Below are 15,312 nucleotides of genomic sequence, written 5' to 3'. Positions count from 1 at the left end.
TCAAATTGTAGTGGATGGTAAATTCATGTCTGTTTTTGGTCCTTATAAGTTTGTCTAAACTTCTCCAAAACTCTTCTGCAAACTACGATTTGTTTTTTTTTTTATCATTATTTATGCATATGTCAACATTTGTTGTTTAATCGGTTAAAGTGTGTCATATATAATACTATTTTTGGAAGCGGAACCTTTTACTTCGTTCCGTGAACCTCTCGGGGGAAGTTATAAAAAGTAACACAACCGGGACGCATGTTCGCAAGACTTCCGATGATTTGATTCTCCTCAGACACTTTTTTTGTTGCATAGTTGTATGTGTTTACTGGTGAGGAGCAGCTTTTCTAATGGAGGTGCTGGGAGGAGAGTTTGGAGGCCTGACTCCTCAGGAGCTCGCGGCTCCTGTCAACACTGTGGCGGTGAGTTTGAGGACAGTGGGACAGATGTGCTCTGCACCACGAGCTCAGGATAGTGTCATATGCTGGTGGACAAAAACAACAATTGGTCTACATTTAAACAACAATGAAAGCTAAAACTGCTTGATACATTTGAATAAATCACTGAACAATAGTTTCTTTTTTTCTGACAGGAAAAATGGAAATTGTTACCAGCCTTCCTGAAGGTAAATCCCTACCAAAACTATTCCTTAGCCTTTCTCTTTTAAACAAGCTGAATATTTAGAGTCACTTTTCTGCATTCATTAGTTGTAAATGACTAATACTTTGCTATATATGTAACATGTTAGATCAAATTTTGTGTCCTCTTATTGCTATCGCTTGTCTTATGTTTCTGCAGGTGAAAGGTTTGGTGAAGCAGCACATTGATTCATTTAACTATTTCATCAATGTTGAGGTAAAATGGAACCCTAAATCCTTATTGATTATTTTATTTTTCTGTTTAAATAAAATGTTATTTGAATTTTTATTTATTTATTCTGCATTCCTATTTCCAGTACACCTGCCTGAACTTCTCTGAGTTTAATTTATACCCTGTTTGTTTTCTAGATTAAGAAAATCATGAAAGCCAATGAGAAAATAACCAGCGATGCTGACCCAATGTGGTACCTGAAGTAAGCCCAGTCTGTTTACAGCCCTTCTTTATTTTAATGCATTTTCTTTAAGTTTTAAAGCTGAGATCTTAAGAGTAATCATTTCTGCCCAGGTATCTGAACATTTACGTCGGCATGCCTGATGTGGAGGAGAGCTTCAACGTAACCAGACCAGTTTCACCTCATGAGGTCAGGATAATGATTCACTGAATTTTGGCTAATAGACAGGGATAATTAAAGTTTTATAAACTATCAGACTAATGTTTGCTGTTGGAAAGTTGGCACCTTCCAATAAATCTTAAAAAATTTGTTATTGTAATAAATCAAAGAATATGTTTAATTTATTGAAATATACTGATCAGGCACAACAATATGACCACTAGCAGGTGAGATGAAGAGGTTGGACTGGCCCTCAAAGTGCATGTGATAAAAGTAGGAGAACTGAAAAGTTATATAGCACTTTTTTCCAAGTCAGGAGACTTGACCAAAGCCCTTTACACTACATTCAGTCGTTCATGCACACAATCTCACAGTGAAGGCGGCAAGCTGCATTGTAGCCACAGCTGCCCTGGGACTCACTGTCAGAATTGAGGCTGCCATACACTGGCGCCATCGGGCCCTCTGACGACCATCAGTAGGTAATGCATGTGAAATGTCTTGCCCAAGGACACAACAACACTGAAAGCCGGAAACGTGGCTCAAACCGCCAACCCTCCGACTGCAGGGCAAACTCCTGCACCCAACGTCACTACTGCAGCTAAGTGACCTAAAGGGCCCACATTTTATTTACTAGATGTCTGGGTCAGAGCATCTACAAAACCACAGCTCTGGTGTGTTGTCTCTGTATCTATCAAAAGATGTCCACGGAGAACAGCTTTGAATTGTTACAAGTGGATAGGTGTTAGATGATGAAGGAGCAAAGAGTTTTAAAAGCTACAAAAGAACCTTTAATGAATCCTGCGGCTAAAATTGGACAAATGGCCAGAAAGGACATGCAGAGCATCTATGTAGCCGGACATGAAGGAAGCACTGACTACCAGATTAGAGTAATCAGGCTGATTATGTCTCATGATACTTCCTAGAGATAATAGGCTTTACTTTGGTTAACTGATAACCAGTTTAGTCAAGCGTCTTTGGGACCAGCAAGGTTCAGAAACCTAATAACTTTCTACTGCCAACATCCGATTATTGGTGTCGATTATATTGACTTTCGAAAGCTCTATTAAAAAACAAAAGTATCTTTTAACTTTGCCGCATCAAGGTCACATCCTTTAGTCTGTCAGTTGCCTGATCAGAACTTAAAGGTATAGTGGAGGATTTTCATTAATTTTTGAAAAGGCCCAGCCTCTCCCCTTTAAAAAAAAAAAAGAATGCACATGCACAACCCTGTACCACTCCTGAGACGGAACACCTAATTGATGCGTGTGAGCGCATGCACAAGCTCATTTCTCCTCCTGCACGCTCTGTTTAAAAGTTACTAATTGCATTGCTCATACAAGCTTACTTTTCAAAAGAAGATTTGCATTTTTTCCACTATGTCAGACTCTCCACCAGTGAGTGAAAATGGAGATGAACATGTAGATGGCCTTATGTAAGCATATCACCAGAATGATTGACAATTAGGAGGTCCACTTATTTTGATGATCCACCTGGAAGAACATCTTTAACTATACCTTTACATTTTTGTCAGACTTATTGATACATTAGTTTTCTTTATTTTTTGCCATAGATTCTTTAGATGCCATAGATTCTTTAGATAAATGGGCACCTACTTTTTTTTTTAGATGTTCTCAGGGTTTTAATAATCTAATTTGGTGAAGTAGAAATGATCTGTTGTGCCCAATTGCTACAGTAATTAGTTAGGCGACAGGAGGAGTATATAACTCTCCCCTTTTTTGTTTATCCAATCTGACCGGTTACAACCTGGCAACCGGTCCCACCCACCCATCCAGGACACATGAACAATCAGATGAATAACTGAAATAGAATCTGTACGATTTACATCCTGGGTGTACATTTTTAAAGAATAGCTGACCTTGATCTTCCTGTATACAAAGAAAAGGCATTTATGTTGCTTTTTATTACACTGCTAAATCTGAAATCAACTGCGTCATGAAACATTTTAATCAAATACTTCTACCCTCATCATGTTATTTAGCTACTTGTTTAGCACTAACATCTCATCTCTCTGGACTCTAAATCAGTGTGGTTCATGTGAATCCAAGAGACCAAACCTTATAGTTAGCTGCAGAAGTTTGCATTTATTATATTTAAAGGTGTAGTATGTGAATAAAAAAATAAAAAAAATTCACATGCAGAACCCTGTACCTGCTCCCCAGAGGAAATGCATAGTGGCGCATGAACGAGCCCATTTTTCCTTATGCACGCTCTGTTTAAAAGTTGCTGTTTGCAATGATCATACAAGCTTAGTTTCCAAAAGAAGATTTGTTTTGTGTTTCTGCTATGTCAGTGAAAATGGGGACGAGCCCATAGGACGGCCTTACATAAACATATCACCAGAATGATTGACAATTAGGAGGACCACTTATTTTGATGATCCACCCAGAAAAAGAGCATCCTCCACTGTACCTTTAAGGATAAAAAAATAAAAAAACAAATGTTTTAAATGTTATGGATATGGTTGGAAATCTTTCTTTTTTTTCCATTAACTTAAGACATATGTGTGTTTGGTCAGTGTCGCCTCAGAGACATGACCTACTCTGCCCCGATCACTGTCGACATCGAGTACACTCGTGGCAGCCAGAGGATCATCCGCAATGCTCTGCCAATTGGAAGGTTTGTGCTTCCTTTGCTCTAAAGCATTCAGCATATTAATATATGATCATTGACTTGTTGAGTTCTCTCGTCAGGATGCCAATCATGCTGCGAAGCTCCAACTGCGTTCTTACAGGAAAGACTCCCATGGAGTTCTCCAAGCTCAACGAGTGTCCTTTAGATCCAGGTACTGTGTCGGCGCAGCTGTGGCGTCAAAAACCGGCCTGAGCTGAACTGACTGCCGACTGTCTCCCTTTGCTTCACAGGCGGTTATTTCATCGTCAAAGGTCAGGAGAAGGTCATTCTGATTCAGGAGCAGCTTTCCAAGAATAGGATCATTGTGGACCAGGACAGGAAGGGAACAGTTGGAGCCTCTGTCACCAGGTAAAAACCACAGCTCTGACATCAGGGAATGTCCCACTTTTTGCACATTTAAAAAGCACTTTAAACAGTTTCTTAAAGGTTCCCAGTCATGCACTCACTAATTTTATTGTTGTGATGTCATAGTCTGAACTTGTGTCTATGTGTTTTGATGGATCTTGTATTATGTTATCTTGTGTTGTTTTGTCTTCCTGCCTCAGAACGACAGATGTAAATCAGCAACTATGCTATAATATGGCTCATTTACAATCTGTACAGAAGCATAAGATTTGTCATTAATGTGATCTTTCCTGATTAGATAAATAAATAAATAAAATCTTATGAAGAAAACTCAAAACATTACTTCTATTAAAACTACAAATACGTCTTTTTAATATGGAATGTCATTGAAAGGTTCATTTTATTTTCAGTAATTTGATTCAAAAAGTTATAAATCAGCTGTTCATTTTTGTTAGTTATGCTTTTAAGGTGATGACATTATTGTGAGAGTACGTAAAAGCTTTATGGGTGTTATTAGGTTTAGAGACGATTATATTTTCATGTAAAGCCTGGATAGTTTTGGAAATTTAATTTATTTTAATAAATAGAATCACCTTTTCTAAAAGGGGATTCTGTGTTTCTTTTATTTGGATAGAACAGATGTTTTTTTTTTTACTTTTATTCTGGGATGTTTATGATTAAGTTGTAAATATGAAGGGAAGAAGATAAATGTAAAATTTTTGATCTGGGGTGTTGTTTTAATTTATAGCAGTTTTTATTTGTTTAGAGCCAATTAGCGTTAATCTTAAATCAGTTTTTTCCCCATTCGTATCTTCTCAGCTTGGTTTTGTAATAAACTGTCATTCCTTTTAAGGAAAATGGGTTTATATGATAGGAATTGTAATTGTTGAGGTTATTTAAAAGATGGAGCTTTTAAAGTTGAGTTTTTTTTACGTTTCAGCTCCACTCATGAAAAGAAGAGCAGAACCAACATCGTCGTAAAGAAAGGCTGCTTCTACCTTAAACACAATACGCTTTCTGAAGACGCTCCTATCGCCATAATATTCAAGGTAAAAAGGAGGATTTTAATGACCTTGCTTTGCCAGTAGGGGGTGCTGCGACCTAGTTTAATAAATACTTAAATGCTCAAAGTAAGGTTCTGTCCTCCCTGCAGTTTCCACTTGGATTAATATTCCATACATGTTGTTTTTCAACTTCATATGAGCCTGTGGAGTTATTAGTCTGTAGTTAAACACTCAGCTTCATGTTGACAGTGGAAATGTCAATAGGACAGCTGGTGTAATGATCTCCAGACGCCTTTGGGGGAGAAAATAAAACCTCCTCTAACATGTTACCTTTATAGGAGTCAAGTGTCTGGATCCACAGTCTTGTCATATTTACAGAGCGCTCGTTTAACCTGTGTGACTCTTTCCTCAGCCTCTCCATCTCACGTCCACAGTGGATCAGTTCCCACAGCCTCACATTTCCATAAGCAAATGTCACACAACCCTCTGACTCCCACTTTTCCTCTACAGTACAACTCTGCAAATCTTTTTCTTTTGGCTCCTTCTATTTAAACTATTATTCAAATAAAAAAATTTTTTTTCCTTGTGTTGTCCTAAAAGGCATAACCAAAAAATATTTAAAATGATAAAGTCTTGTTTGCATGTGTTCCCTGCAGGGTATGGGTGTAGAGAGTGACCAGGAGATAGTTCAGATGATCGGCACGGAGGAGCATGTCATGGCTAGCTTCGCTCCCAGTCTGGAGGAATGTCAGAAAGCTCAGATTTTCACACAGACTCAGGTAATTCCATTACACCACAAAATACAATTTAAACCACAGAACGGCTCTATATCTGATTAGGATTTATGTTGCGGACCAGCTGTGGATTTCTGCTGGTCCTCATAAAGTTAGATCATCTGCCTCTCTATAACCGATCACTTCTATTGCTCAAACATCACAATGACCCTGTTTCTGTGATTCATTCTGTTGCAAATGGTTCAAAACAAAAACAAGAGGTTAACTTGTTGGTGTGTGATTCAGCTTGAAGTTAATCAAACAGCCATTTTGACTTATTTAATTACTCAGCAGCTTTTATTTGCTCTTATTGGCGTTTTCTGAAGATCCAAAACACCTGCTTTCTCTTTATAGAAGATTCATGTTTTATAATTGATGATGACTTCTTTCCACTTGCTTAAGTAACACTTCTTGCATCCTTTGAAGCCCCCCTTTACATGTTTTCTTTAACATCTACAGATGAATGCAGTCGACCAATTTGTTTTTCATAAAGATTATGTTGTTAGAGGTTCCTCTGATGCATTGATGAGGGCATGTTTGGATCCTAGCAACCCATTCTCCTCAGCCGTCGCGTTTCTCTGCCTGCCAGCCTCTGTCATGTCTTTTCAGGGTATTCATTGGCTCTTTGTATTGTGCACAATGAGACCTAAATCTATATAATTAAAGGCAGATAAGGCTTAAGGAACAGCGTTATCAGATTATGGGTAATCTGCCTAAACCAAATGTGACTGTAATCTGTTTTTTTTTTTTTTTATATACCAGATTCTGAAAAATAGTATTTTATTTAAAGCATCAATCTATAGTCAAGCCACTTATTGTTTCAATTTTATACTAATTTGAGGGTCGTTAGGTTTGGTTAATCTTTATGTAGAGTAACCAAAACGACCAAAGGTAACTAAGATAAGTTGAAGTGTTGACTCCGGCAGACCCCTGGTAAAAAAAATAAAGTTCAAAACAATCTTTTTTTTTTTTTTTTTTTGCATACTGTTCATTTATCTATTATTGAGCTTCATAAGATAAAATACAATGTCAACATTTTTTTTTTCTCTTTCATTTTGGACCAAACCAAGACCACTAAACTGGGGAAAAACTCCTAATTGGATCAATTTTAGACCTGTGTTTTTCTGTCGAGTCTAGCATGACAACAATTTATAAGACTATTAATAGCACACATTCAATGCATAAAGTTTTCTATAATTTAAATGACTAAAAAAATCTGCATTGGGATAAAAAAAAAATGATGAATGCATTGGGCAGAAAGTTAAGATTAAAAATCTTAGGTTGCAAAGGAAACCTGTTTGAACTAATGCACAGTTTAGACTGAAAGTTTGCACATATAAATCAGTCTGGTGGATGTTAATGCAGCTGAATCATAGGGTTTAGTTCAGATCCTGATAGAAATGGTCCCCATTCAGTTACATTTACCGGTAGTCATTCATTTTCATCTTGAGCAAAATGCCTTTTAATCAGGCGTTAAAAGGACAGACTTACTGAGTAAATTAGGGGTACTTTCTATGAGAAAGAGAAATCCACAATGAATTATGGAGGAACAAAGGGATATCAGCAGTGGTGGTTTCTTCCGGTAACGAGATAACAACATGCAGAAATGAAGTAAGGAAGTTTGTTGTATACAGGGCAAACAATCCCTGAAGAAATATGCATGTGGTAAATGGAAGCTTTACCTCAGTTGGTGGCTGTGTCCAAGATGATGCACTGGGTGCACTAGGAATACTTTCTATAGAAAGGTAGTTGGTGGCAGTTTTACTGCTCCCTCAGGGACTCTCTGCAGGAGAGACGCAGCGGATCACAGCCACACTCTGTTCCTATACAAATAAAAACCCAGATGACACAAAGTGAGCTGTGAACATCATAGGTTAGATTTGTAGCATTCAAATCCACTTTGCAAATCCCTCCAAAATAGGCTTGAAATGTTCATTTGAATCGTCCCTGGAAAGGCAAAGATGAAACATCAGGTTTTCGAGATAAAAGAAAAAAGTTGGGGTTTATTTTGTACAGGAGATGTGGTTTTGCATTCAATTCAACTCGTACTCGTCGTATCCTGCTTTATCCGGAACCGGGTCGCGGGGGCAGCAGACTAAGCAGAGACTTCCAGACTCCCCTCTCCGCTGACACCTCCTCCAGCTCTGTTGGGGGAAGCCCTTGGCACTCCCAGGCCAGCCGAGAGACATAGTCTCTCCAGCATTCAATTCAAATTAAAAGGAAATCTTCATTATTCATAGAGGGAGATTAATCAGTGTAACCAGTGTTATTGGTTTTACCTCAACCAGATGTTTAGGATGTTTATGGCTGTAAGCAGCAGGATGTGCTGTAGCGGTCTGTGCGTCTGGAGGAGCCTCTGACTTAAGACTCTATTTTATACAACCGTCTGATGAAGAGGATGTTCAGGGCTGTCCGCTATGTTCTTGATTATATAAAATCTGATGTAAAATTATCATCAGAGATGATTGCTGTTTTTTTGCAGCACTTTGTCTCTCACTAATCTCCTCTGCCTCTTCTTTGTGTTTCAGGCTCTAAAATTTCTTGGGAATAAAGTCAGACGGCAGCGCATGTGGGGAGGTCCTAAAAAAACCAAGATGGAGGAGGCCAGAGAACTGCTGGCCTCTCTCATCCTCACTCATGTTCCTGTGTGTATAGAGAAAAAAAACCTCTTATTATTATAAGCAACCTGCTCAGATTATTGCATCATCATTTAGTCTTTGCACATCTTGTCTTCAGGTGAAAGAATTTAACTTTCGGGCCAAGTGTATTTACCTGGCTGTGATGGTCCGGAGAGTGATCCTGGCTCAAGGCGACAACAAAGTGGACGACAGAGATTATTATGGGAACAAGCGTCTGGAGTTGGCTGGTCAGGTGAAGCTCACAGTGGAAGCTGTTCAGCAGGAGGTTTCATTCACACTTCAGTTCAATCTCAGTCGGGTCGCTGGTTTTATGTGAAGAGACAAAACCGTCAGCTCCAGAATGTTCTCCAGCTTTGTTGGGACCATAAAGGCTCCCTGTTGACCTTGCTGTTTACTGGTTTGTTAACTGAAAGGTGTTTATTCCTTTTGATTTCTTGGAAAACAAAACATTCACGCCAATAATTGGTTTGTGAATGTGCTTCGGTGTGAATGGATCACAGGGCCGCACCAGCTCTGATCTTTCACCTGCCTCATTGTTTCTGCCACCTTCCATTTAATAAGCCTCTCATTACCTTTCCTCAGCTCCGTTCTTTCCCTTGTTTTGTTTTTGTTCCCCCCTCCCCTTTTTTCTCTGCCCGGCTTTGTCAGGAGGGAGATATGCAGCGGCACCAAAATCCCAACGCTGTAGAAGCACAGGGATTTTTCAACACCTTGACAATCGAGCGGCTGCCTTGACTCGAGCGATTGAGTTAATCCGCGGCCTGGGCTCTGATAATGTAATTACTGCTGTCTTTAGGTCTTTAATCCCCCCCCACCCCAACCTGCTCTGTGTATGGAGCAGAGATTGGAGGGAGGGGGGAGCAGAGCCCTCTTTCAAAAGGAGGCTTACACATCGACGGCACCAGCAATCTCCTCGCTCTCCAATTATGGTTCCCTGACATTCAACTAATTGGCCCGGCTGCGCAATGAAAGCTTAATTTCTTTATTAATTTCAAGCAGCCTGTTTGTTTTGATGTATGCTAATGCAAAGGATGTAGTGGGGTAGGTGTGTATGGGGGGTGGGGGTATTGAGACGCTGCCTCCTGCAGGCCTGGCGGAGGAAGACGGGGACTTGGGACGAAGGCCAGGTCAGGGTTATTTCTCAGCCAGCACACCTGGTTATTAAATCTGACAGCAGCGTAGATGCTGATCTTATAGAACGACGCTCCTCTCTGATTGTAACGCAGATAGAGTTTTTGGAAGCTGCCCATAGATACTAATGCCAATTAAGATGACTGTCCTCCTCCTTCCAGCTGCTGTCTCTGCTCTTTGAGGATCTGTTTAAGAAGTTTAATGCCGAACTGAAGAAGATTGCTGACCAGATCATCCCCAAGCAGCGAGCAGCTCAGTTTGATGTGGTCAAACACATGCGACAGGATCAGATCACCAACGGCATGATCAACGCCATCTCTACAGTGAGTTGCAGCAAAGCTGTAGTAAATCCAAAAGATGATTAACAGGGTTCTGTAGGTCCTATCAGAAATGGTTATTGCCTTATTATTCTACATTCTAGGGAATGATTTCAGAAGTTTTGCTGAAATGGGTAGATTAAAGCTCAACGGCCTAGGCTGAGCAGTTCTGCTGTAGTTGAAGGCCAAAAATCAACGAATCCGATTTTGCGTCTGCTGCAACAGACAATCATGTCGGACGAGGTCATTGTATTTAACGCACATTGAAGGAGAAGGGTGGCCTATTGGTTAGAGCATTGCCCTTGTGTCCCAGAGGTTCCTTAGTTCAACACCCACAGACTGCAACTTGGGGTCCCTAAGCAAGACCCTTACCCCACACTGCTCCCTGGGCGGTGCACAGTGGCAGCCCACTGCTCCTGAAGGAGATGGGTTAAATGTAGAGGGGAAATTCTCCAGTGTGAGATCAATAAAGTTCAATTATTATTATTTATTTATTGAAAGTCGATGAGGATGATCACAACCAACACGATTTACGCAAGGGGGCTTGCATATGTCTGACTGTGACAGACACCCGTCCTATTTTAGTCAGTCTACGCAGCAATTCAGCAGCAATTTCATGGGTCTAACAGGAAGAGGGACATGGTTAAAAAGTAAAACACATCCGCCTTTTGGGAAAAATGAAAAATAAAATCTCTTCATCATATGGGGAAAAGGTCAGTTTTGGGGTTACACATTGCGTATACAGCAAGTGGGACAGACTCGTGCAAAAACAATCAATGAAAAAAAAAAGAATACTTTACCCATAATACTTCAGTAGGAGAAAAAAAACATGTAGCAAAAATCTGATCCTCTTTGAACCTCACAAATAAAACAAAAGAACAAGGAGCAGAGAGAGCAGGTAAGCGTGGCATATATCCCACCTGTTTATGAAAACAAAGGAAGAAAAGCTTCGATAAACTTCACAGATCTCTGAGAATCACATATAAACCGTCCCACAGGGTTTATTTCTGTTTCTTTTCTTTAGACGTAGATTTCATGTTTTCAATATATGTATAGGAAAATTCTCTATCTGTTCTGGTTTGAGATGCTGCACAGACTCCTTAACCCTTTAAAGCCCGATCCAAGAATAAAACAAAACAGAAAATTACTTTTTTTTTTGGTTTGAAATCCTTTTTGGGCCTTTTAACAAAATATGTAAAAAGAAAAAACAGAAATACATTTTTGATATTAATAATTTATTACTATGCAATAAGTCAAGATTATTTTTTGTGTAGTCTTCTGTCCTCTGTTATCCGGTATATCTGATTGTGTACAATAGGATTTTGATCAAAGTTTTTACCAATAAATTATGCAAATGGTGTCAGACGCAAAACATTTCAGAAACCGTATGTATCAAATATGATACATTTGGCATTACAGGGTTAAGTGGGGCTTTGTTTATTAACATCTTTGTGCTTAAGATGCTAAAAATGGTTCAATTAGCCTCTTCACTCAGTTACAGAATCCACAATTAGGATTATTATAAGCTAGACCCGGTATCCTTTAGTCATCATCAGCTTTCCTGAAGCGTCTCTGCTGTGAGCCGTCATTGACGTTTGGATGCGTTTCCCTTCGTTAGGGCAACTGGTCTCTGAAGAGGTTCAAGATGGACCGTCAGGGTGTCACCCAGGTCTTGTCCCGTCTCTCCTACATCTCAGCTCTGGGCATGATGACCAGGATCTCCTCCCAGTTTGAGAAAACCAGGAAGGTCAGCGGGCCCCGATCGCTGCAGCCGTCCCAGTGGGGAATGCTGTGTCCATCCGATACACCTGAGGGAGAGGTAAGAAAACTGAACAAGTGATTGAAGAACTCAGACCATTTTCAGTAGACGTACCTTAGCCTTCAAACCTTCCACTGATATATTTTACTCCTGATCGCTGATCGTTAGCACTGCAGCCTGGGGTGAATTCAGGCTGGGGCCTTTTTGTCAGGATGCTTATAGTTTTTTCTGACATACTTAAATATAAATTGCAGTTTCTCCTTGATTGTTTTATTCCACTGCCAAAGTTTTCCACTTACCTGCTCAATTTAAGAAAGAAAAATGCACGGGGCAAGAAAAACTTACTTGCATTTAAATTTTTTGCAATGCATTTAGAAAGGAAAATCTCTTGAAACTTAAAGACTTATGGAGGATGTTCTTTTTCCAGGTGGATCATCAAAATAAGTGATCCTCCTAATTTTCAATCATTCTGGTGATAAGTTTATTTAAGGCCATCCTACATGCTCGTCCCCATTTTCATTTACTGATGGTGAGTCTGACATGGTGGAAAAATTTCAAATCTTTTGGAAAGTTTGTATGAGCGATGCAAACAGCAACTTTTAAGCAGAGTATAATCAAGGAGAAGTGGGCTTGTGCATGCTCTTGAACGGGTTAAATAGGCGTTCCCTCTGGGGAGCGGGTACAGGGATGTGCATGTGCATTTATTTTTTTTTTAATTGCGAAATTCTCCACTATACCTTTTAAGGTCTCATTTACAAGAAAGACCAGTTTTACTAAACCTAACAGTTGACAATATAAAAATGTTAATAATGCACAGTAAAAGCAAATACGTTCAGAATACATACATTATTGAAATCATTATAAACAAGTGCAGATTGCCCTAACGCTGTGATGATATTTTTAAGATCTGACCATCTGGGTGTGACCGTACAACTTTTAAAATATGTTTTTTTGTGTGTGTGTGTCTGTGTGTGTGTGTGTGTTTTTTTTTTTTTTTTTTTTTACTGTGGCTAAGAAGAAAACAAAAAATCTAATCTTTTGCAAAAGTCAGAAAGGCTTTCATGCAATGGAAAAGTCCTAGCTGGAGCCTGATTGATGAAAACTACGTTTTTTCACTAATTAAGTGTCTCAGAGACACAGCTGTTTGAAAAACTAGACGTTGTGTGTTGAAGTTTTTATTTTGGTTTGGTACCTCAGCATTGAGTCCTTCCTTCGCTTTTTCCAGCTGCTTTAGGTAATAAAGTGAGTGTTACTGACTACCACAATTTTTTTTCTTATTTTAGTATTTTTTTTAAGCCATTTAGAATGTAGTTTTGTGTCGTTTCTGTGACACAGAGTAAATGCACCATTATTTGTGGTTGTGATGAGTCGTATTAAAAAATCCTTCTGTTCTCCCTGCTGCCATAAACCTGTAAATGATGTTATTAACAGATTATCTCTGATGGATTAACATATTTTCCAGATGTCTTCCTTGATTATTTGTTTAGAAACCTCTTTTTTTCTTTTTCCTGTGCGTTTGATGTTTTGCTCCTCAGGCCTGCGGTCTGGTGAAGAACTTGGCTCTCATGACGCACATCACCACAGACATGGAGGACGGGCCGATCATCAAGCTGGCTTTCAACCTTGGCGTCGAGGACGTCAACCTGCTGTGTGGAGAGGAGCTGTCCTACCCTAGTGTCTTCCTCGTCTTCCTCAACGGTAAAACCTCTTCTGAGTAACTCCCTAAACCAGTAAAGACATACTGAATAAACTCTAGCAGCTGTTGCTTTAGATCCTTTGAAAAGGACCTCTAATCCGGATGTGTTTAAATGCATAGCTTATGAACATAAAGCACATTCTTTGTTGTTTAGTTTAGTGGTTTTGTGTTTTGCATGGAGGCTGATAAGTCTTTCATTTCATGGCAGTAGTAGGTGTTGTTCTTGTGTCAAAACTTGCCCCTTTAATTACTGTATTTGTTTGTCTTCGCTCTGATAATGGTCGAATTACATTGGCCGCCATACTGTTTAATTAGTTAGTAGCAGCAGGTGTCAAAGCCCTTCAGAGTGTGTTCCCTCACACAGAGGCAGAGCACAGACCTTCCTCTGTTCTCCACTCGTTTGTCTGTCAGAACTGATATGAACCAAACCCAGCAGGCAGTCGGAGCTCTGCTTTCTCCCCGATTGCAGCATGTTAGCTTTCCTCTATAGGTCTAGTTTTGGAGTGGAACATTGCATTTCTTTCTTCTCTGCTTCTACGCAAGCAGACTTTTTTGCAATCTTTTTTTTAGTGGTTTTGATCAATATTTCTTAGGCTTTCAGGTGGTCTTCATGGAAATAACTAAGATTTAAGGAAGCACTTTTAAGGTGGATCCTTGGCTTTTTTTTTTTTTTTCCATACCGAGGTGTTTAAAAGTAAACCTCTCTTCCATAGGGAGATCATATTTCAGTGTTTAGCTGCTTCACAAACTTCCTAACATTCATAAAGGTTTATTTCCAAACATTAAGGATTTGCTCTTTGATTGTCCCGAAGACGTTTAACGGTAGAAGAAATCTCTACTTTCAGTGCCATAATTCCCTTTGAAAAGAAGGATTTTTCTGCAATCAGTGAAAGGAAACCCCATTTCTTCCCACACCATGTTTAAGCAAGCCCTTCAAAAAGACAAATGAGTTAATTCTCTTTCTGATCTTAAAGTGAATTTGTGCCCAAACAAACATAATATAAATGAAAAAGTCAAACATAATAAAACAATGTAACTATAGTTATTCTTTTACCTCACTATAATCCATTAATAAACTTGTAATAGTCCGATTAATGTGCAATAGTAATGCATATGATGCAGTTCAACTTTATTTTACTAAAACAAAACAATCGTAGATATAATTATATGTTGACAGCCCGTTTGTTGTTAGTCCATACCTGTACAGGGTTCCTGCGGATCCTTATAAAGCCTTAATTGGTATTAAAATGTCTTAAATCAGTCTTTCATAGGTCTTAAAATTTTACATCATATATAGGATATTTTTTTTGTCATCCATATCAAACATTAAAATAATTGACAATAATTGTTTTACATTTACTGAACGGCTCGCTGTAACCATTACAGGTTCCGTCCCAATGTCGGAGCTAATAAAAGCAATGTTGTGGCCTGACCTTGGGGCGATGCGCACTATCTTTTTATCTGGGCAAGTTGGGGGAGTGTAAATTCAATAAAAATTTGCTATCCAGCTAAGAGTAAAACCACTACCAGGGAATGTATATGAGGCACGATGGGAATCCAGGCAGTGGAGTCAGACATGCAAAGCTTGAAACACAAAGCATCAGAATCTAGTTACTGAGAAGCAGTCAGTATTTCTCAGTTCTGTTCCACCCTTATCTCTGCGATGCCTCCACAGTATCTCTGACATCAATAACCAAGAACCAAATCTCTAGATAATGTTTGCTGGTATGCCTGCAATGAAAGCGGACGTATTAAGTAATGAAAAAAAACAAAGTTTGTGAATTTAGTTCAGTAGTTG

The 15,312-nt window shown here is 39.1% G+C and overlaps 1 protein-coding gene across 1 annotated transcript in view; it reads left to right on the top strand.

Annotated features, from left to right (window-relative positions):
* The first annotated feature begins 229 nt into the window (after positions 1-229).
* Positions 230-15,312, top strand: part of polr3b (polymerase (RNA) III (DNA directed) polypeptide B) — a 37,487-nt gene continuing 22,404 nt past the window's right edge. The window contains exons 1-15 of the mRNA XM_038300083.1: positions 230-410; positions 581-613; positions 787-843; positions 996-1,060; positions 1,153-1,228; positions 3,735-3,835; positions 3,910-4,001; positions 4,081-4,198; positions 5,136-5,244; positions 5,856-5,978; positions 8,501-8,617; positions 8,709-8,843; positions 9,904-10,065; positions 11,678-11,878; positions 13,354-13,516. Coding sequence (XP_038156011.1) covers positions 339-410; positions 581-613; positions 787-843; positions 996-1,060; positions 1,153-1,228; positions 3,735-3,835; positions 3,910-4,001; positions 4,081-4,198; positions 5,136-5,244; positions 5,856-5,978; positions 8,501-8,617; positions 8,709-8,843; positions 9,904-10,065; positions 11,678-11,878; positions 13,354-13,516 — 1,624 coding nt within the window. The 5' untranslated portion in view covers positions 230-338. The remainder of the gene's footprint in view (positions 411-580; positions 614-786; positions 844-995; positions 1,061-1,152; positions 1,229-3,734; positions 3,836-3,909; positions 4,002-4,080; positions 4,199-5,135; positions 5,245-5,855; positions 5,979-8,500; positions 8,618-8,708; positions 8,844-9,903; positions 10,066-11,677; positions 11,879-13,353; positions 13,517-15,312) is intronic.

This window comes from Cyprinodon tularosa, unplaced genomic scaffold (assembly GCF_016077235.1).
Source record: "Cyprinodon tularosa strain WSP-4 unplaced genomic scaffold, ASM1607723v1 ctg44, whole genome shotgun sequence".
Taxonomy (NCBI): Eukaryota; Metazoa; Chordata; class Actinopteri; order Cyprinodontiformes; family Cyprinodontidae; genus Cyprinodon; species Cyprinodon tularosa.
The sequence above is the reverse complement of the archived record's forward strand: the minus strand, read 5'-3'. Positions and strand labels throughout refer to the sequence as shown.